Source organism: Ranitomeya variabilis, chromosome 5 (assembly GCF_051348905.1).
Source record: "Ranitomeya variabilis isolate aRanVar5 chromosome 5, aRanVar5.hap1, whole genome shotgun sequence".
NCBI classification, from domain to species: Eukaryota; Metazoa; Chordata; class Amphibia; order Anura; family Dendrobatidae; genus Ranitomeya; species Ranitomeya variabilis.
The window spans coordinates 181495359-181519157 of NC_135236.1; the positions used below are offsets into that span (position 1 = coordinate 181495359).

The following is a 23799-nucleotide window of genomic DNA, read 5'->3' on the forward strand; positions in this document are numbered from 1 at the left end:
GGCTATCCCCTCTAGGCCTGGTGACTACCACTGTGTGTAGAGGGGGTGGGCTGACTGGCTCATTTCCATTACTAATCTGGTCCCCTTTCTCTGTCCATGCATAGACCATGACAGATAAGGGGCTGGCCTTGCTTTTGAAATATGTTGGTCTGCTCGCCCCTCCACACCAAGCACTGATGATGTGGCGACCTTGAAGACCACAAAAGAGAGTAAAGCTAAAGGTACCTTCACATTGAACGATATCGCTACCGATCTGTGACGTTGCAGCGTCCTGGATAGCGATATCGTTGAGTTTGACACGCAGCAGCGATCAGGATCCTGCTGTGACATCGTTGGTCGGAGCAGAAAGTCCAGAACTTTATTTCGTCGCTGGACTCGCAGACACCGTGTGTGACACCGATTCAGCGATGTCTTCACTGGTAACCAAGGTAAACATCGGGTTACTAAGCGCAGGGCCGCGCTTAGTAACCCGATGTTTACCCTGGTTACCAGTGTAAATCTAAAAATAAAAAAACACTACATACTTACATTCCGGTGGCTGTCCCCCGGCTCTGTGCTTTCCTGCACTGTCAGCGCCAGCCAGCCGTAAAGCAGATTACAGCGGTGACGTCACCGCTGTGCTTTCCGGCCGGCGCTCACAGTCAGTGCAGGAAAGCACAGCGCCGGGGGACAGACACCGGAATGTAAGTATGTAGTGTTTGATTTTTTTTTACATTAGCACTGGTAACCAGGGTAAACATCGGGTTACTAAGCGCGGCCCTGCGCTTAGTAACCTGATGTTTACCCTGGTTACCCGGGGACCGGCATCGTTGGTCGCTGGAGAGCTGTCTGTGTGACAGCTCTGCAGCGACCACACAACGACGAAACAGCGACGCTGCAGCGATCGGCATCGTTGTCTAGATCGCTGCAGCGTCGCTAAATGTGACGGTACCTTTAGCTGCCAGTTTTAGGCTGGGGGGGTTTAATATCCATGGTCCCATACCAGCCTGAGAATACCAGCTGTCTGCTTTAGCAAGGCTGGTCGTCAAAAATGAAGGGGACCCCTCACAGTGTTTTTAAATTATTTAAATAAAAAAAAAAAAACAGTGGTGGGACCCCTCTATTCTTGATAGCCATGCTAACGCTGACAGCTGAGGGTTGCAGCCTGCAAAAATAAAGGGGAACCCACTCCGTTTCTTTTTATTTAACTAGAGCACAGACTGACAAATACTCCATCAGCTTCCGCCTGCTCTCACTGTTAGTAGCTGCAGCAGGTATAGGCTGATGGGAGTAGTAGTCCCATCAGCCACCGCCTGCTCTCACTGTTAATAGTGGCAGTTGGTGTAGGCTGATGGGAATAGTAGTCCCATCAGCCGCATCCTGCTCTTGTTGTTATCAGTCAACAATCTCCTCTGCTGGCACTGATTGCCGACAGAGCAGGGGAGAATGATGAGAGCCGTCATCAGCACCCGGCGCCGGGGAACAGCACTAACAGTACCACTACTTCCCATGCATGGGTATGTGTGCTACTGAGGTGGCACATGGATGTCATCACTGTGCACATGTGCGGACCTTTTGAGGCCCTTGCTGCTGTTAAAAATAAGCAAAAAAAAACAACGGCTATGCCAGTGTATTTTGCCCATGGACACATCGTCCGTGGAAACACACTGACATGTGCACAGACCCATTTTCTGGAAATGGGTCTATGTGTGTATGTGTCTCAGTTACGTGTGAAAACTGTCACCACATGTACCGGAGATACGGATAGGTGAAGAGGCCTAAGAATGTGTAAAATCTTTAGTCGTATTTGTAAGCCAAAACCAGGAGAGGAACAATCAGATGATAAGTATAATAGAAACACGTCACCACTTCTGTATTTATCACCCACTCCTGGTTTTGGCTTACAAATACTGATAAGAAATACTGACCAAATACTGAATATGTGAACGTGGCCTTAGAAAAATAGTGAAACTGCTGTTGGAAAATTAGACAAGATTGTTAGGCCACGTTCACGCGTTCAGTATTTGGTCAGTATTTTACCTCAGTATTTGTAAGCCAAAACCAGGAGTGGGTGATAAATACAGAAGCGGTGACATGTTTCTGTTATACTTTTCCTCTCCTGATTTTGGCTTGTAAATACTGAGGTAGAAAACTCACCAAATAGCAAATGTGTGCACGAGGCCTTATAGAAATGCCCCTCTGGCGTCTTTTTCTGTGTATCTGACTCACTTATGAGTTGCCAGCATGATGCCAGAGTCTGTAGGAGCAGATGCGTCATATTCTGTGACATTTGTTATTTTGATGTTGTGGCCACAGGAGTTCTAGCAATATATTATTCATCTGCCTGGAATTGTCCTTCTGCTGAAGCTTTTATTCCTGGCACAGGACTGATCATTGTGTGTAAGTAATTGGCTTAGAACTCGCACATTTACCCATTATTTCTGTGATGGAAAGCAGATCTTCTGCATTGTCTCTTATGCTGCCCTCTATGGACCAGGAATGGCAATGATGGAGTTATACAGAGCTCATCAATGTGCGTGACTACCTGGCCACAGATCTATTTATTTATAGTGATAATCTCTTGCTGATTAAAACTGTGATTTTATTAAAATTACAGTAAGCAGCCCAATAAGTGATTCATCACTGGAATCGGGGTGCGTCTCTACACTGTACTACTCTCAGATTAGGTGGTAAAAATGTGGTGAAAGATTCCCTTTAATTGGGGGGGGATGCTGAAAGAACACACACGGTGTGTTTTTTTTTTTAAATAACACAGGTAAAAAAAAAGTCACCAATGTTCCGCTTACTTGGTTGCTTGCTGTAGTTTTGATCTGCTGGTAAAATCACTTTTTTTCATTAGGGGACTGGTAAACCTGCTGCTATATAGTCCCCCATATTCATGAGCTCTGTATAACATTTCCTCCACCTCTGATTTCTGCCTATGCGCGGTGTACACAGAAATCTGACAATCAGTGGTGTGAGCGAGGTTATACCGCTCAGCATTCAGAAAACTGCTAGAACTGCAGCAGATAAAATAGGCATTTTATCAAAATTACAGCATGCATCCTAGTGAATGTTGCATAGTTGGAATCAGGGTCTCTGTCCCTGTTTTCTATGATATTTGGATGGGGTTTTTACATGCATTATACCAAATATTGCTGCAGATTTACAGTTCTGCGTCCAGACTGCAATTCTACAGCACGTCGGCGGTGACTAGACTGACAAGATGTGATATTCTGCTGCAGGTTTGTCTGGGTGTTGCCCAGTCCTGCAATAGTAATGTAGAGCATACAGGGTGGTCAGCTCTTTTTCACAAAGTTTCTTAACATAAAACTAGTAACAAAAAATAAGAAATCCACTACGGATTGTCAATTATCAGGATGCTTTCACTTGGTAAACAAAAAAAAAAAAAACAACAAAAAACTATTCTTAGTAATTGCCATTCATGCAGTTCTCTTTTCTTTCCAGCAAATGCAAAGTTTCCTATTGAAAGGTGCTGCACCTTCAGAGTCACGCTATGAATGTCCCATTCTCACTCACTTTAGAGAACGGCTAGAAAAAGCTTGAAAGTTAAATATAGATCCCTAGAAATGCCCGTGATGATAGTTGTTATATGTGGAAGCTGAATTGTTTTACATAAAACATTTAAAGGGGTTTTCCACTACCATTTAGTAATTTTTTTCATTTTACTTGCTTACACAGCCCCATCATATTCCCCAGCACTTTACAGACATCAACATCACTGTCCCCACTGAGACTCACAATCTAAGTTCCCAATCAGTATGTCTTTGGAGTGTGGGAGGAAACCCGCGCAAACCTGGGGAGAATATGCAAGCTCCTTGCAGGTGTTACTATGATACTGAGGACCTGTGTCTACTCTAGGACATTAAAATCAGATCTGTCGGAGATCAACACTGGCACCCCCCCAATGATCATCTGTTACTAGCTCCGGTAGTGGCTGGATGTAACAGTATCTGGAGCAGACACCACAACTCTGTCCCTCTGTAGTGGCCGCTGCTGGGTACTGCAGATCATCTCCAATTCAGGTCTCCTTTTTAGGCTGGATCGGGCCCAGGGCGCATGCTTCACTGTCTTATCATTCCACCTCCTCCTCATTGATTGACTCCAGGGTTCAGCCTTTTAGTGTTTGGTTAGGGTCCGCAGTGCAGACATTTATCAGTTTTTCAGATAAAAGATAAATGCCTATCATGGGAAAATATCCTTATTCTGAGGGCTATGGTGCTCTGGTTATGGCCATCTCTACATCATGACAGCTACTCTCCTGCCACAATTTGGAAATGCATTTGAATCTGTATTCTACTGTAAGAGCACGTGTGGGCGATTGATCTCCCCATGGTTGCTCTCCGTTTTTTAGCTTAGTCACTCCTGGCCTTTGTAGTTTTCCTTATTACGGCGTTGCTATTAAAGTGATTAATTACGTACAAGCATAGGATCTCCGAGAAGAATCCATCACAGTATACACTGTGTAGACCCCAGAGAAGGTGTGCTGTCTGGGGGCTACTTATTACATTATTTTCTGAATTTACATTTTAATCCATGGTATGATTATTACAGATGGATGGAAGCCTGCCTAATGGAAGATCTGCCCCCTACTACAGAGCTGGAGGAAGGGCTGAGGAATGGGGTCTACTTGGCAAAACTTGGAAACTTCTTCAGTCCAAAAGTGGTTTCTCTGAAGAAAATCTATGATCGGGAGCAGACCAGATACAATGTAAGCCGTTACTGGTACACCATTATGGACGACAATGTCCTAGTAGATGTAGCTTTATACCATTCTGATAGTGAATGTTTAAAGGGAACCTGTCATTTATGCTGCCTCTCTTATTCATGATGCCTGTGGTTCGGGCAGCATGAATCTAATGACAGGTTCCCTTTAATATGTGACAAGCTCCTTGGACATGCATGAATCACATTACTGCTGGTGACTTTGTTCCTGCTCTTAATATTTTGGGCACATGAAATGTCAAAATATAAAGGTTACAAAATATATACTGTTATTCTGCTTAAAGGGACATCTTATAAAGTGATGACTCCTTGCTAGGGTATGATCAATCTGGGGAGTTCACCACTGATCTCGAGAACAAAGGGCCACAGCTCTGATTATGTACATTGCACATTTTCCCTGCAAAGTGGTGGTCATAATCTGCCGGCCTTGGGACAGTGGTGGGGGTGTAGCACGGCCCCAATTACCTGACTGGGGCCACACTTCACTGCAGAGTTGTGAGGAATCCGCTAAGTGTTATATGTCGTCATTCAGAGCAGAATTGGTTTGCCTAAGCGAGAGGGGCTGCTTGTAGAGGGGAATCCAAGAAAAGAGATGTCCTCTGTGATATGGCATCTCCTCATAGAACCTGCTGCTAATTATCAGTTGTGTATCTGTGTGCTTCTTCTTTTTTAGGCCACCGGTCTTCACTTCAGACACACGGACAATGTCATTCAGTGGCTTAATGCAATGACGGAGATTGGCCTCCCAAAGGTAGGTATATCCCATATGCTCCATGTAGTTGTCTTCCAGGTGTCTTTTGCACAGTCATATCATTGATCCTCTCCATACTACTTTTTCAGATTTTTTACCCCGAGACCACAGACATCTATGATAGGAAGAATATGCCCCGTTGTATATATTGCATCCATGCTTTAAGGTAAAGGATTTTTAACCCTGTGCGTTTTCTTTTAGATTTCCGTATATATTCACGTTCTGCCATTCCAGTGAATTTGAATTGAACAATTAGACCATGTTTAAATTAGCATTAAATGGGGTCTGGTGGAATTTCCATTTTGTTTTGCTATTTCTGAGGTTTTGCCATTTTTGAAGACCACATCAGCAGCATCTGGAGCAATTTTCTACTAAGACAAAATGAAATAAATCCCAACAGACCTTATTAAAATCATTGGATTATCTGAATATATGTCAAGGCTCCATTATAAATGGAAGTTGAAATATCGGCGCAAATACTGTTGTAAAGTTTTTAATGGTCAAACCAGCTGCTGGTGAAACCCGAGCGTGTGCGTCTTTGCTGCAGATCCTGTTTAGACTTGTTTGTCTTTGCAAGGTGATCAATAGGAGTGGCAGATTTTTGCAGCTCAGATTGTATCTGTCTGTAAATCCGCCCCGGAGAACCCACATTTCCAGGACATAATTGTACGTCTTCACATTTAAATTGCATCTCTTTACCATGTCGCTGTGTATCTGCACATTGGATGACAAGGGTGGACATTATTCTCAAGTCCCAGGAGCAGTGCGGTCTCCTAGCGAATCTATATATACCCAAAGAAAGTATCTACTGACAACTCAATAAATAATTTTAATCAAATTCATTTTATTTATATTAAAAGGACATAACACAACAATTATCATTATTTTATTAGAATTTTAACCGTTAAAATAACTGAATATATATTATTTTTAAAAAATATAAAAAATATATATATATATATATATATAAATATATAGCCTGTATGTGGGGGGCTGTGGTACATAAAAATGGACTGGCAACAAAAATGACAATAGACCAAATAAAGTGCTAATGCGATTACAATCAGGGTTATTTAAATATTAGAAGCACAGTCATAAACCGGCCATAATGTGCAAATAAAATAACATATGCAGAAGAATTGGAGACAAAATTTACATATAAATAATACAAATGCAAGCGCCTAATTGATATACTATTGGAAAAATTAAATAAATATATAAATAAATATATGTGAGAGATACACAATATAATAAAAAATATATAATAATTAATAATCCAAGTGAATAATTAACAAATGCAAAATGAATATATCTATATAATATATTAAAACAAGCACAAATAAATATCTATATATGTGTATATATATTTATAAATAATTAGTGAAATTAGTGAATCAACATAAAATTTGCAAAATCATATGTGAGAAAGCTAAAAAACAATCACTCTGAATGAATACATCAAGCAAATAACTGTGAGTATAAATAATAATATAAATAATAAAAAATATATATATATATATATATATATATATATATATATATTGAAACAAATATATGTGCCAAAATGTGAATTAATATAATGTGAATCAATTAAATTGTAATCAATTGTATATCTATATTATTGCCATAATATGCATTTAACCCTCCAAATTCTAAAGTGCAGTAATAGTGTCATTAGTTATAACGCATTTCTTCAAGTTATGCACATGGTATGCAAAGGCATACACAGATGGAAGCCGGACCTTACCAAAAGGACGAGTGCACCGCAGCCCCCACACACACCACTCCAACGCGCGTTTCGCACCTGCTTCGTCAGCTTTTCCAATAGTATATCAATTAGGCGCTTGCATTTGTATTATTTATATGTAAATTTTGTCTCCAATTCTTCTGCATATGTTATTTTATTTGCACATTATGGCCGGTTTATGACTGTGCTTCTAATATTTAAATAACCCTGATTGTAATCGCATTAGCACTTTATTTGGTCTATTGTCATTTTTGTTGCCAGTCCATTTTTATGTACCACAGCCCCCCACATACAGGCTATATATTTATATATATATATATTTTTTATATTTTTAAAAAATAATATATATTCAGTTATTTTAACGGTTAAAATTCTAATAAAATAATGATAATTGTTGTGTTATGTCCTTTTAATATAAATAAAATGAATTTGATTAAAATTATTTATTGAGTTGTCAGTAGATACTTTCTTTGGGTATATGTTTGTCGTGCAGTATTTACTGGATAGATCATATTTTTAGAATTGTTGGTATTTCTTTTCTATATAGGATTTTTTTCCTAGCGAATCTACCCTGTATTCCCTACTGGTGTCAGACATTAAGCGGCTCGCCGATACTGGGAGCCAGTGCAGTCTGGTTGGGGAATAGATGGATAAAGGCAGGTGAGGACTTGTCACACAAGCACCCAGATTCTTCTACAGAGACAGAAATTAATAGCTGATGTGTATGCCTTGGGAACTGCTAAGGACAAAACTTGGCCTCAAGAATAGTATTTTCTGATACAATGACTCCTTCATTGGCTGTAAAGTGGAATCTCTCAGGATGATTTTACCAGTGCATGTGTTCTCAGTAATGACACTTCTGATTACAGCAAAACAGGTATCGTTTTTATTGCTGTACTATGACTTAGACAGCAACCAGTAGTAAAATTACCCTGACTGGTTCCCTTTAAGGTGGCCATACCACTTAAGGTACCTTCACACTAAACGATATCGCTAGCGATCCGTGACGTTGCAGCGTCCTGGATAGCGATATCGTTGTGTTTGACACGCAGCAGCGATCAGGATCCTGCTGTGATATCGCTGGTCGTTGCTGAAAGTTCAGAACTTTATTTGGTCGTCAGATCGGCGTGTATCGTCGTGTTTGACAGCCAAAGCAACGATGCCAGCAATGTTTTACAGTGGTAACCAGGGTAAATATCGGGTTACTAAGCGCAGGGCCGCGCTTAGTAACCCGATGTTTACCCTGGTTACCATTGTAAAAGTAAAAAAGTACATACTCACCCTCTGATGTCTGTCACACGTCCCTTGCCGTCTGCTTCCCGCACTGACTGTGAGTGCCGGCCGTAAAGTAAAAGCAGAGCACAGCGGTGACGTCACCGCTGTGCTGTACTTTACGGCCGGCACTCACAGTCAGTGCAGGAAGCAGACGGCGAGGGACGTGTGACAGACATCAGAGGGTGAGTATGTAGTGTTTTTTTTTTACTTTTACAATGGTAACCAGGGTAAACATCGGGTTACTAAGCGCGGCCCTGCGCTTAGTAACCCGATGTTTACCCTGGTTACCCGGGGACCTCGGCATCGTTGGTCGCTGGAGAGCTGTCTGTGTGACAGCTCTCCAGCGACCACACAGCGACGCTGCAGCGATCGGCATCGTTGTCGATATCGCTGCAGCGTCGCTTAGTGTGAAGGTACCTTTAGATGGCTGTTTCCTAATTGTTTATTTGGCTAATAGCTATTCCTCCTGCTCAGCCCCTATTTATTTGCCTGCTCAACTGAGCCTAAAATGCCCATGTGTATTCAGTGGGGGTGAGGGGAGTACACTGCTGGCAGACTTCTGTAAGAACAAAGGATTGGGCATGTTGAAATGTAAACTGCCTGATCCTTATCTTCTCTAGCATCTGCCCTCAGATGAGTCAGGACACCTCATACTGACTGACCTCTGTCAGAGATAGAAATTATGTAACTACCCGCCAGGATTTCCAACTTGACTTTTTAATTTTTCTGGACATCTTACCAAATAATCGTGGACAGACAATATTTTTTATAGACACATTGATTATAAGTGATCTATGTCTGCAGCCCATAGTTCTGATATGAAGACATTGGCTGCAGCCTCTGTAAACTGTAAGTTTCTTCAGCTTGAAAAAAAATCAAGGACACCTTTAATCTTTTTTTTACGGATCAGGCAAAAAATGCCATATTTTTACGGGCCGTCCTGGAATTTCTTGACGGTTCGCAACCCTACCTTCAGGGAGTCAGCGTGAAGTTATAGGACTTCTCTGATCACAGAAGCTGCAAAAACATGCAGTAAAGAACACACACCACTGCTATACTGATAGGACACTACGCTGGATACTATACTGATAGGACACTACGCTGGGTTACTATACTGATAGGACACTACGCTGGGTACTATACTGATAGGATACTACACTGGATACTGTACTGATAGGGATACTACACTGGATACTATACTGATGGGACACTACACTGGATACTATACTGATAGGATACTACACTGGATACTGTACTGATAGGGATACTACACTGGATACTATACTGATGGGACACTACACTGGATACTATACTGATAGGACACTACACTGGATACTGTACTGATAGGGATACTACACTGGATACTATACTGATAGGGATACTACACTGGATACTATACTGATAGGACACTACACTGGATACTATACTGATAGGATACTACACTGGATACTGTACTGATAGGGATACTACACTGGATACTATACTGATAGGATACTACACTGGATACTATACTGATAGGACACAAGATTCAAGATTCAAAGAAGCTTTATTGGCAGGACCAAATAAACATCAGTTTTGCCAAAGCAAGTGTATAAAGGCAATTGGAATAGGGACTGTGGGGATGTTGGGTAGGAGCTGTAGGGGAGGTGGATGGGGGCAGATCCAGGGTAGGGGCTATAGTCCATGGCATAGGGAAGGTGGATGTAGGCAGATCAATTGTGGGGGCTATAGTCCATGGCATCATGGCTGTCTTTCTCGCAGTCTATGACATTCGCTCACATACCGCGCTGCTATCTCCACTGCTCTCTCTTCTTCTCCCAGCAGGATATATGTCTTCTCTTCCTCCTTCATGGTGATGAAGTCCGGGAAGAGATGTGAGAGTCTCCTGAAGTGAGTGTCCCTCACTGCTGAGTATTTGGAGCAGTGTAGCAGGAAGTGGGTTTCGTCCTCTATGGCCTCCTGATCACAGTGTTGGCACAGTCTTTCCTCCCTGGGCTTGTAGTTCTGCCTGTGTCGGCCACATTCGATGGCCAGACTGTGGGCACTGAGTCTATATCGGCTCAGGATCTTGCGATCTTTACGGTCCGGGAGTTTCTCCAGATATGGGGCCAGTCTGTAGTCTCTCTGTAGGCTCCGGTACATGATCAGTTTCTGTGAGTTGTTGATATCATTCTTCCAGTCACTGACATACCTCTCCTGGCCTTCTTCTGCCATCTTCCTGATTCCGGCTTTTGTCAGGTTGTTATGATTGTTCTGGTCCGGTTGGGTTTGGCTTGGCTGTTCCGAGGGTTCTGGTTTTTCTGTTTCATCTACATGTATCAGGGCTTTATGGTGATGGGAGCTTGGATTGCTCCTATGCAGGTGAGCCCGGAATGACAGCGCCCTCTTTAGAACTGTTAGGTGTAGAGGGAATCTGCCCAGCTCGGCCCGACAAGCACTGTTGGAGGTGCTCCGATGGACCTGGAGAAGGTGCTTGCACAATTCCAGGTGGAATATTTCTGTTGGACTGGAATCCCACCTTGACCAGTCTGGGTAGGTGTGAGGACCCCAGACTTCGCTGCCATGCAGGAGGATTGGGGCGATGATGGAGTCGAAGATTTTTAGCCAGACCCTCACTGGTGGCTTCAGATGGTAGAGTTTCCTTTGGATGGCATAGAAGGTTTTGCAGGCCTTGTCTTTCAGGGTCTCTATGGCTTGTTTGAAGCTCCCTGACAGGTGAATCTCTAGGCCCAGGTAGGTATATTTGTCCGTTCCTGTGAGGTCGCAGTTGTTGAGGACAAATGATGGGTGCTGGTCTGATTTTCTCTTTCTCCTCTGGAGCACCATGGTGTTGGTTTTCTTTAGGTTGACCGGTAGAGCCCAGGTGGAGCTGAATTTCTCTAGGATTTTCAGGTTGTCCTGGAGGCCTTTCTCGGTTGGTGACAGCAGCAGCAGGTCATCTGCATACAGCAGGAATTTCACCTGCGTGTCGTGGAGGGTGAGACCTGGTGCTGAGGAGGATTCCAGGGCGGTAGCCAGCTCATTGATGTAAATGTTGAAGAGTGTTGGACTTAGGCTGCAGCCTTGTCTGACCCCGCGGCTCTGCTGGAAATAAGCCGTTCTTCTGCCGTTCACACTCACGCTGCAGCGGTTCTCAGTGTAGGAGCTTTTGATGACATCATAGGTCTTTCCTCCTATTCCACTCTCCAGCAGTTTCAGGAATAAGCCCGGGTACCACACTGAATCAAAGGCCTTTTTAAAGTCCACAAAGCAGGCGTATATCTTCCCATTCTTTGTATTGTAGACGTGTCTCTGAATGAGGCTGTGCAGAGTGTAGATGTGGTCAGTGGTTTGGTAGTTCGGCATGAACCCTGCTTGGCTCTTGCTGAGGACGTTGTGCTCGGTGAGGAAGGTGAGGATCCTCTTGTTCAGGATACTGTTGAACAGTTTTCCCAGGTTGCTGCTGACACATATGCCTCTGTAGTTGGCTGGGTCATACCTGTCCCCACTCTTGTGGATTGGTGTGATGAGGCCTTGGTTCCAGATACGAGGGAAGTAGCCAGCACTCAGCACAATATTGAAGAGTTTAACCATTGCAGCCTGTATTTCTGGTGGGCTGTACTTCAGCATTTCTGGTAGGATTCCGTCCAGGCCACCGGCTTTTCTACATCTTATGGAGGAGAGTCTCTCGGCTACTTCCTGTAGCGTTATAGGTGTATCCACCGGGTTTTGGAAGTTTTTTATTTTTTCCTCCATTGCTTTTAGTTTCGCCATTATGTTTTCCTGTTCTTGGCTTAGTTCTTCCTTTGGAATGTCTTTATAGAGGTCTCTGAAGTATTGGAGCCAGAGGTTGCCATTTTGGATATGGGTGTTGTTTTTCTTGTCTTTGGTGCCCATGTGGTTCCATAGTTCCCAGAAGGAGTTGTCTTGGAGGGCGTCTTGGAGTTGGTTAAGCTTGGTAGAGATGTAACTCTGCTTCTTCCTCCTGAGGAGGGTTTTGTACTGCCTTTGTATGGAGTCATAGGCTTCCCTCAGACCCAGGTGGTTGGGGTCTCTGTGTTTCTTGTTGGAGGCTGTTCTCAGGGTCTTCCGTACAGCTTTACATTCTTTGTCAAACCAGCCATTGACCTGTGTTTCTTTTGGTCTCTTGTAGTCAACTTTTTTAAGGTCGGACAGTCTGGCCATTGCGTATTATATATTGTTGAGGTCCTTTGCGGCTTGGCTCACTCCCTCTGGGTTTGGCTTGTACTCGAGGTTGTAGAAGTGGTGGAGCATCCGCTGTATTTCAGGTCTGCTGGAAGCTTCTTTATACTTTAGTGCCGACATTTTGGACCATTTATAGGATGGAGGCCAGGTGAAGAGGCCGCTCTGCTGTGGCTTCTGAGTGGATGGTTTCTCTGTAGATTTCATGTACAGAAGAAGTTGGCTGTGGTCTGACAGGTGCGTTTGTGGGGTGACTATGAGGGCGCTGACATCTGCCAGGTTCAGATCTGTAATGGCGTAGTCTACTACACTCCTCCCTACATGGGAGTTTAGTGTATACCTTCCTAAGGAGTCACCCTTGCTTCGTCCATTAAGGATATGAAGTCCTAAACTTCTACATACGTTCAGGAGCTTTCTGCCACTTTTGTTGACTGTACTGTCATAGCTCTTTCTCTCAGTGTGTACAGGGTCTTGGCCGTCATTCTCTGCTCCAAGTATGTAGATGTTTCCATCCGTGGTCAGGAAGTCTCTCTCTCTCCCTGTTCTTGCATTGAGGTCTCCAAAGATGAGAACTTTGCCCAGGGCCTGATAATGGGTGGCTTCTCTTTGTAAGATCTCGAAGCAGTCTGGATTGAAGTAGGGGGACTGGCGGTGGTATATAGGTGGCACAGAGGTGGACATCAGACTGGCAGGTGAGGATGGAGCTGCTGATTCTGATCCATATGTGGCTGCCTCCTTTCTTCACCGGTTTGATGTACTGGTGGAGCTCCTCTTTATACCAGATCAATACTCCTCCTGAGCCCCGGCCCTGTTTGATGTTTTTATTTTTCTGGGAATGGACCGAGAATTCCTTGTATCCAATAGGCACCAGGGATTCGTTTTCGGCTCTGGTCCATGTTTCCAGGAGGATCTGAATGTCTATATTTTTCAGTCTTTGTATAAAATCAGGGTCCTTTGTTTTAGATCCAAAGGTTGAGGCATTGAGACCCTGGATATTCCAGCTGCTGATTGTAAGTGAAGACATTCTTCTGTGTATTTTGTGTGTATATACCTTGTAATGAGTATAGCTGTGTGGGACAAACTGGATTTCTGACTGTTTTATAGAAGTGCTTGGTTCCATCCAGTCACATTAGTCTTCTGCACAGTGCATTATATACTGAGCATTAGTATATACTGATTATATGAGCATTATATACTGAGCATTAGTATACTGATAGGATACTACACTGGATACTATACTGATAGGGACACTACACTGGATACTATACTGATAGGGACACTACACTGGATACTATACTGATAGGATACTACACTGGATACTGTACTGATAGGGATACTACACTGGATACTATACTGATAGGACACTACGGTGGATACTGTACTGATAGGGACACTACACTGGATACTATACTGATAGGACACTACACTGGATACTATACTGATAGGATACTACACTGGATACTGTACTGATAGGGATACTACACTGGATACTATACTGATAGGATACTACACTGGATACTATACTGATAGGATACTACACTGGATACTGTACTGATAGGGACACTACACTGGATACTATACTGATAGGATACTACACTGGATACTGTACTGATAGGACACTACACTGGATACTATACTGATAGGATACTACACTGGATACTGTACTGATAGGATACTACACTGGATACTATACTGATAGGATACTACACTGGATACTATACTGATAGGATACTACACTGGATACTGTACTGATGGGATACTACACTGGATACTATACTGATAGGATACTACACTGGATACTATACTGATAGGATACTACACTGGATACTATACTGATAGGACACTACACTGGATACTATACTGATAGGACACTACACTGGATACTATACTGATAGGATACTACACTGGATACTATACTGATAGGATACTATACTGATAGGATACTACGCTGGTTACTATACTGATAGGGATACTACACTGGATACTATACTGATAGGACACTACACTGGATACTATACTGATAGGATACTACACTGGATACTGTACTGATAGGGATACTACACTGGATACTATACTGATAGGATACTACACTGGATACTATACTGATAGGATACTATACTGATAGGATACTACGCTGGTTACTATACTGATAGGACACTACACTGGATACTGTACTGATAGGACACTACACTGGATACTATACTGATAGGATACTACACTGGATACTGTACTGATAGGGATACTACACTGGATACTATACTGATAGGATACTACACTGGATACTATACTGATAGGATACTACACTGGATACTGTACTGATAGGGACACTACACTGGATACTATACTAATATAGGGATACTTCACAATAACTCATAAATAACATCGGAGTGCTTCTGGTATTTCTCTGTTACAAATGGCCACTATAATTTGGACAATAGGGTCACAAAAGTGGTAAATGTCAGCCTTTTAAAGATCAACTTTCCTAATTCACCAAAACAAAACACCTCCTTCATGTTGTAATAGAAATAAGAAGGATTGGGATAATTTACCAGGGTTGCAGTGTGAGGGCGTCTTTTTCTGTATTGAAAGCTACAACTCCTTTTGAGGAAATCTGGTATGCGGACTGCCAGTCACATAGAGCTCCTGGTGGGAAACCTCTACAATCACCCGAATGGACCCTACTGAGATCTGACCCATCGCTCGGCTTAGAACCTGGAGACGTTGTTTCATGGCCCTTACTTTGTAACCCCTGCTGTGCACCCCGCTCTTCATGCTCATTAGTCACACGCTGACGGCTCATTAGTTGACATTCTCTCAGAATTTGACGTTTACTTTTGTGTTTATTTCCATTTTCTAAGTAACGCTTCATTCATCTGGAGAGATTCTCTCCGAGTCGCTGTCATTTTGCTCTGTAGTTAATATTGGGCTTGGTGTCGGGAATACTTGTCCTGCTGTTCTGCGTCATTTTACTGAATTTACTACTGTGATTAATCTGCCGCAGAGCAATGGGATAAATGTGGGATTTCTCAGTTGTAGCTAGATATTAGAAACCAATCATTGGAAACCGCTGTCTGCACATAAGAAATATCGTTCATACAATCACCAATTGTTTCTGTGACCTCTTTTTTTTCAGTTTGTACCTGTTTAAACTAGGCCTCGCCCCGCAGATCCAGGACTTGTACGGGAAAGTAGAATTTACAGGTCAGTATTCATTCTTCATGTTTATATAGAAGTTATCTACTATTCCTTGGCAGTCACGTGGAGGTCACCCGTCCTTACCGGAAGGTGTGTTCTGTGCAGACAGAGCCGCTTGTGTTAGGCTGGGCCCACAATTATGTGTCTGCAGACCGATACCTTAAAAACGAATGCAAGCACATAGCATACATCAAACTACTTCTGTCCCAATGTCGATGTATACGTCATCTACATGTATACATTTACTTTTAAAAAAAAAAAATGCATTTATTATGAATTGTACAGACAAGAAAACGTATACATCATGTGGTAGTTCAACTCACTTGGCGGTATACGGAGGTAGAAAACAGGAACACTGTGTCTTTACATCTTTGGTTGGTCTATTTTATGGCAGTATAAACCAACCAGTGGAAAATAAACACAGCCCTTCAGGCAAAAACAGGAAAACAACAAAGAAAACAAAAATGCTGTACACAGTCCATACTTTTGCGGGGAGCTGCACACTCAGTCTTTCCTCCTCAGGACACAAACCACTGGAGAAACCTCTCTCCAGTCCTGCTGACCAAAGACTGCCTCTGGAGCCCTGCTATTTAAGGCCCAGACCATGAGACTGAACACGTGACTGTGATATCACACATGCCCTGTCAGCACACAGTGGTGCCTGCTCTGCCGGTGGAGATAAGGTGGACATCCTCCCACCCACTCTATGGATGTCCACATAAAAACCAGCCCATATATATAACTTGGCATAATCCTCACAACACCTAGTGTGCTGGAGGAAAATACTCTGGCTTTCCCACCACTAACGCCATTAAGCCTAGTGACACATATCTCCCCTCCAGTACTTTACCAGTGACTTTGTCACAATGTATATATGTCTGACATATTAAAACGCACCTCTATGTGTTTGAAAACAAAAGGTATTTGCCTTTCATATCTTTTGTTTTTTTCGAGGGGACAAAAAATGGTAAACTGTGTTTTTGTGCATAAAAAAAAGCATAATATGATATACATAAACCTGACAAAACATAGTGGAATCCATCCTATGGATATGCTGCCATTTACGTCTACATGCAGTTTTCCGCAATGGATACGGATACGTCCAGTGGAGTACAACGTATAACTATGAGCCTAGCCTTACATGTCCTGGGAGCCGACTGCTATTTTCTCATTTTATTGTCTATTTTTGTACAACTGTTAGGCTGTGTGCACACGTAGCATATTTTTCGCGTTTTTTTCGCGTTTTTTCGCTATAAAAACGCTATAAAACCGCGAAAAAAACGCTTACATTAAGCATCCTATGTAATAGAATGCATTCCGCATTTTTTGTGCACATGCTGCATTTTTTTCCTGAGCGGAATCGCATTCCAGAAAAAAACGCAGCATGTTCATTAGGCTAAGTTCACACGTTGCAGAATTGCCGCGGAAATTTCCACGGCAATTCTGCGCCTCCTGCCGCGGGTATATCGCATGCAGAATTAGCATGCATATACCCGCAGAAAACTAGCGTTTTGCAAGCATAATTAGCTTGCAGAATGCTAGAGTTTTCCAAGCGATCTGTAGCATCGCTTGGAAAACTGACTGACAGGTTGGTCACACTTGTCAAACATAGCGTTTGACAAGTGTGACCAACTTTTTACTATAGATGCAGCCTATGCAGCATCTATAGTAAAAGATCGAATGTTTAAAAATAATAAAAAACATGGTTATACTCACCTGCAGACCTCAGCGGCGTCCGTTCCTATAGCTGGAGTGCAGTGAAGGGCCTGCGATGACGTCACTGTCTTGTGATTGGTTGCGTGAGTCACATGAGCGGTCACGCGACCAATCACAAGACAGTGACGTCATCACAGGTCCTGAACCACATCATCTATAGGAACGGAAGAGAGATCATGCACCGGAGAGGCGGGAACACTTCGGGGGCCATCAGACGGTGAGTATAGGACTATTTTTTATTTTAATTCTTTATTTTTTACCACTTATATGGTGCCCAGTCCGTGGAGGAGAGTCTCCTCTCCTCCACCCTGGGTACCAACCGCACATGATCTGCTTGCTTCCCACATGGTGTGCACAGCCCCGTGCGGGAAGTAAACAGATCAATGCACTCCTATGGGTGCAGAATCGCCGCGATTCCGCAATTTTAATGAACATGCTGCGTTTTTTTCTGGAATGCGATTCCGCTCAGGAAAAAAATGCAGCATGTGCACAAAAAATGCGGAATGAATTCTATTACATAGGATGCTTAATGTAAGCGTTTTTTTCGCGGTTTTATAGCGTTTTTATAGCGAAAAACCGCAAAAAATATGCTACGTGTGCACACAGCCTTAAAATTGCGGAATCGTGGCGATTCTGCACCCATAGGAGTGCATTGATCTGCTTACTTCCCGCACGGGGCTGTGCACACCATGCGGGAAGCAAGCAGATTATGTGCGGTTGGTACCCAGGGTGGAGGAGAGGAGACTCTCCTCCACGGACTGGGCACCATATAATTGGTAAAAAATAAAGAATTAAAATAAAAAATAGTCCTATACTCACCGTCTGATGGCCCCCGAAGTGTTCCCGCCTCTCCGGTGCATGATCTCTCTTCCGTTCCTATAGATGATGTGGTTCAGGACCTGTGATGACGTCACTGTCTTGTGATTGGTCGCGTGACCGCTCATGTGACTCGCGCGACCAATCACAAGACAGTGACGTCATCGCAGGCCCTTCACTGCACTCCAGCTATAGGAACGGACGCCGCAGAGGTCTGCAGGTGAGTATAACCATGTTTTTTATTTTTTTTATTATTTTTAAACATTCGATCTTTTACTATTGATGCTGCATAGGCTGCATCTATAGTAAAAAGTTGGTCACACTTGTCAAACACTATGTTTGACAAGTGTGACCAACCTGTCAGTCAGTTTTCCAAGCGATGCTACAGATCGCTTGGAAAACTCTAGCATTCTGCAAGCTAATTCTGCATGCGATATACCCGCGGCAGGAGGCGCAGAATTGCCGTGGAAATTTCCGCGGCAATTCTGCAACGTGTGAACTTAGCCTTACAAAGCAATCCATGACATGAAGGCTTTATTTGTTCCTGCTGTTTTGGGTGGCACGGCCCATGATCGGCCACAGCAGGTAAAGGCGACTGATTTTACACGTTTGTGTGAAGTGCTGGAAAAAGTGACTTACACCAGCAAATCTGGTGACAGGAACAAACTATATAATCATAAACTTATGTAAATACGTATAGCACATTAAAGTCTAGATATAAGAGGCTTCAGTTCTGGGACTAGTGAGCCACTATTGTAACGTGTTTGTGCCGTATATTCTTTGCACCTTTCCTTATCTGTCGGCAGATAGTGTTTTTTGCTTGTTATGTAAAGGTTTGGATTTAAACCTCTGAATGGCCAGCAATCCGCATCTTTACTGACCTGCGATACGAGCAAATTACATCCTTCTCCCCCTGAAGGGTGAAAATGTAGCAGCTGGGCTCGGTAGCTGAAACCTGGTGCAGCAGCCACAGTTGGTGTTGGCACAGACCATGGCTGCTTAACGCCTTAGATGCTACTGTCAATAGTGTCTACAGCATCTAAATGGTTAACAGAGTGTGGGGGCTATCACTATAGCTCCATGGTATTGCGATTGTGTGGTCCTGATGGCTGCCATGTCATTCCAGGTCTAAGTAATGGCCCTAGGGTCTGATAGCTACAGTGGCTGTCCATATGTTAGCAATATTTTAGTGCTGAAGATATAATTTCTCATTCCACTTTGCGTGTATTCCTGAAAAGCACCTGAAGCCATAATAAGCTACCCGTCTGCAGTTTCTATTATGTTGGGGGCTCTTTTTTTAAAAAATTGCCACTTTGGGGAGAATTTTCCAGTATATATTGTAGGTCCCACAAAATCAGTTCAAAAATTTTGGGAAATTTCCTTGAAAAATTGCTGCTAAACTTTTTAACATCTTAATGAAATAAAAGGACATTTGACAAATGGTGTAAATGTAGATATAAAGTTATTTATTAAAGTGAATCTGTCGCCTAATCTGAGAGCAGCATGATGTGTAGACAGAGACCCTGATTCCAGCGACGCATCACTTACTGGGCTGCTTAGTGTCGTTTTGATAAAAATCACAGTTTTATCGTCATATTATCCGTAGAGGATTAGTAAACCTGCTGCCATGCTATGATGCCTCTGTAACCATGAGCTCTGTGTAACCCTGTCCCCATCAGTGACTGGCAGCTTTGTGTACCAAGTTTTACAGAGGTCAACAACAGACAACTACTAGGTCTGCCGCAGAAAAAAATCGGATTTTATTAAAATAACAGCAAGCAGCCCAGTAAGTGATACATCACTGGAATCAGTGTATCTGCCCCTACATTATACTTCTCTCAGATGGAGTAGCAAAAGCTTGGTGACAGATGCCCTTTAACGTTTTGGTGTGTTACCACTATCTGGATTAAAGTATAAACATTCAAAGTTACAAAAAACTTCTGACCAAATGACTGCATAATTGTAAAGCAATAAACTAGGATAGTATTTGCCCTTCTCGGCTCAGGCGCTGGCTTCCTGCCTCTGCTCCGGTCATTATATTTTGGTTGTAGCAGTGACGCCATCAGTACACTGCACATCACCGCTGCAACCTATCACTGAGCTAAGCAGCTTCTACGGTCTACATCAGCAGAGCTTAATGATTGTCTGCAGCGGCTGTGATGTGCTCTGTAGTCGTCATATCAGCACTGCTACCAAAACACAGACCGGAGGCCCAAGGAGCTGCTGCCGTACAAGCATGCAATGGTTTGAGGACAAGTTTTTTGAGAATAGAAAACCTGTTTAATATTACCCTCAAAATCTCACATTGTGAAAATCCCTTGTTTCGGGGACGCCTCTTTTCTTTTTTCTTCATTTCCCCCCAGAAATGTGTCCTTTGTGTTAATTTAAATTACAATTATTAAAACATGTTATGATTTCCATACAAGTGACAGTTTATGGTGTGGCCAATACTGGGGTATGTTCCATGCTATAGTCCGAGCTGACATGATTTATTGAGAAAAAATTGCTCAAGCCTTTGTGCCCGGCATGTGGACATGATGGTAACAATGCATTTCCCTGAGATCACTTCATTATTGTAGGAAATGCCTATTTTAGCGGGTGCTCAAATGAATTTGCTTCTTAATACTTTTACACTGTTGCTTTAGATTATGAATGTAACATAATATTTTATGAAGCAGGAGTCATGATGGGTTTTTTTCCCCTGTGTTTCCAGCGGAAGAGATTGATATCATGAAGAGTGAGCTGGAGAAATACGGGATTCAGATGCCTGCCTTCAGTAAGATTGGAGGAATCTTGGCCAGTGAGCTCTCTGTAGACGAAGCTGCATGTGAGTACAGGTTATGCTGGGATTGCTGGCGGTGATCTCAGCGTAATCATATGAGTCTGTAAAAGGAGTAGCCTATCCTAAAGATCCGGACCGACTGGCAGTGTGGTATGACCGCCGATTGGTAGACTCTTATGGATCGCCGACATTTATGGATTGGTGCTTGTTTGCAGACTACAGTGAACGATGAGCACTGAGCGGCCTACTCTAGACTACTGCACATAGGCTGCCATTGTTCTCATCAACTTACACAGGACGATGCACCACCGAGAAGGATCATCTTTTACACTGCGCAAAAGAACATTTCACCTGATGAACAAACATTTTCTTTGTTCATCTGGTGTTTGGCACCCCGTTTACATGGTAAGATAATTGTGAAGCTAGCGGTTTAACAACACTCGTTCACGATTATCTTGCAGTGTAAATGCCTCCTAAAGGGAATCGGCCAGTAGAATCAGCCCTCCTAAGCCATCTATATGGACTGGTAGGTCATGGGAGGCTGAATACAATGATAAGTTGATGTATTATTCTGCAGAAATGCACATTTTTCTTGTATATACTGTAAGGGTTTTGTACTCAGGTGCGGCAGGAGGAAAACAGGAGGCATGCTTCTGTAGAAAGTACGCGCGGGTTTATTTCCTTCATAAACCCAGCAATAATCACAAACGGTAAACGGCCGACAGAGCAGACAAAACACAAAACTGTCCTTAGCCAGGCTGTCTGCTCCCTCATGCCTGTGTGCACACAGCCTGGGTCAGTGTCCAGCACGCATATACACACACACACACACACACATATATATATATATATATATATATATATATATATATATATATATATATATATATATATATATATACACACACACACACACACACACACACACACACACACACACACACACACACACACACACACACACACACACACACACACACACACACACACACACACGCGCGCACGAGGCCTTCTACCTCCCCAGACACAGACCATGTGCCAAACAGCCTCCATTATGTAGGCTGTAAGCACACCCACAGCCCACAGGTGAGGTATGTGGGTAACCAGACCCTCCCATCTCTCATAGCTACCCACAACCCGGACCCAGGTGCACTAATCAACATCTTACTAAAGCAAAATACTCTGGGTTGCATCGCAGGGAGCAGCCATCTCTGCGACACATACCTCCCATTGACTAGACGGCCATTAGCCTCCTTACAATACATATAAGAAAAACATGTATTTCTCTGGAATACGACATCAGATTGCAGATATTAATGTATCATTGTATTCAGCTTGCTATGACCTACATGCTCATATAGACGTATTGGGTTGACATTAACTGTCAGATTCCTTTTAAGGATGTTTGATAAGTGGTGGTTCAATCTCTGCATGTCGGGGTCCGTCATGTCCTCTTCATATGGGTAGATGGTGTCGGAAGAGAAGGATCGGGTACATTGGTGTGTTCTGTAGGAGATTAGCCGCCAGGGAAGTCTGGTAGCGGCGCTATCCTAGAGGACACAGGGCCCATGGTAGAGCGGAGCGTTCCTATGTATGAGGGACTCGAGAGTGATAGCTATGTGCATATAGGACCAAATTTGACCTTCTAGGAAAAAATCGGAGCAGTTTCTCCATTACCGTACATTGGTGTGGATGGCATTTCCTGACCATCATCATGCACAATTAATTTTTTGTATTGTGAGTCTTATATTAGGCAGTTATGCCATTTTGAGCAGATGTAGATTGCTTCATTGCTCATTAGATGCTGGAATATAAGTGTATTTGGTGTTACCCAAGCAAGAGTGTGAAGGTGTCTGTACACCCTAAACAGCTGTCCACCCAACATGCTGCTTGGCTAAGCACGGACCTGCTTTCAGTAGGGAGAGGAGACTAGGCAGCCACCGCACACATTGTCTCCCAAGGCAACAAATGGATCCGGCATTGAAATTGAACATGTGTGATCCTCCTCTTCCCCGACATAATTTGTCTCTGGACAGTCAGGAGACCCCATAAACATAGGTTGCTGGTCATTCCAGGGAAAATTATCAGCCATGGCATCTTTATTAGATATATTCCATCCAAATTCATGAATTTCATCAGGACTGGCTGATTATCTGATGGGCATGGGGGATCTTTTTTCCCCCCTGATGGAACATAAGGTTGGAAGGATGGTGGAGTTCAGTGTGCCCATCCTTTTTTCTAGTAGGAGAAACATTGCTTATTTCCCTTTCCTTATTGAGAAAACAGGCTGAGGAGTTGAGATGAATAGCTATAGACTGACGGAGCAACTGATTGATGACATCTAAGCGGTGTGGCATCGGAACGCTGTATGACCTCCATCTTGGCTAGGGCATCCCTCAAGGCACTGTGCTCTGAGTTGTGGTACCATAACTGTTTAGAGAGTCAATATGTGAAAAAAGTTTAGTGCTTTTAGGGTTTCCCTTTAAATGTCTCCTTTATTTTCAGGGGTGTATTAATGCAGAGTACATCTGTTTCTCCTGTAATTGTGCCACCATCTGCTATAATGAGGCTTAATAACGCTGTGCCGTTCTGCTTGAAAGGTTCTGAGCC

General features: G+C 43.1%; 1 protein-coding gene across 1 annotated transcript in view; it reads left to right on the top strand.

Moving 5' to 3' along the window:
• The window catches only part of IQGAP1 (IQ motif containing GTPase activating protein 1), a 158098-nt gene that overhangs the window by 79347 nt on the left and 54952 nt on the right, over window positions 1-23799 (top strand). The window contains exons 3-7 of the mRNA XM_077263612.1: window positions 4555-4711; window positions 5399-5476; window positions 5566-5642; window positions 15814-15881; window positions 21121-21234. Coding sequence (XP_077119727.1) covers window positions 4555-4711; window positions 5399-5476; window positions 5566-5642; window positions 15814-15881; window positions 21121-21234 — 494 coding nt within the window. The remainder of the gene's footprint in view (window positions 1-4554; window positions 4712-5398; window positions 5477-5565; window positions 5643-15813; window positions 15882-21120; window positions 21235-23799) is intronic.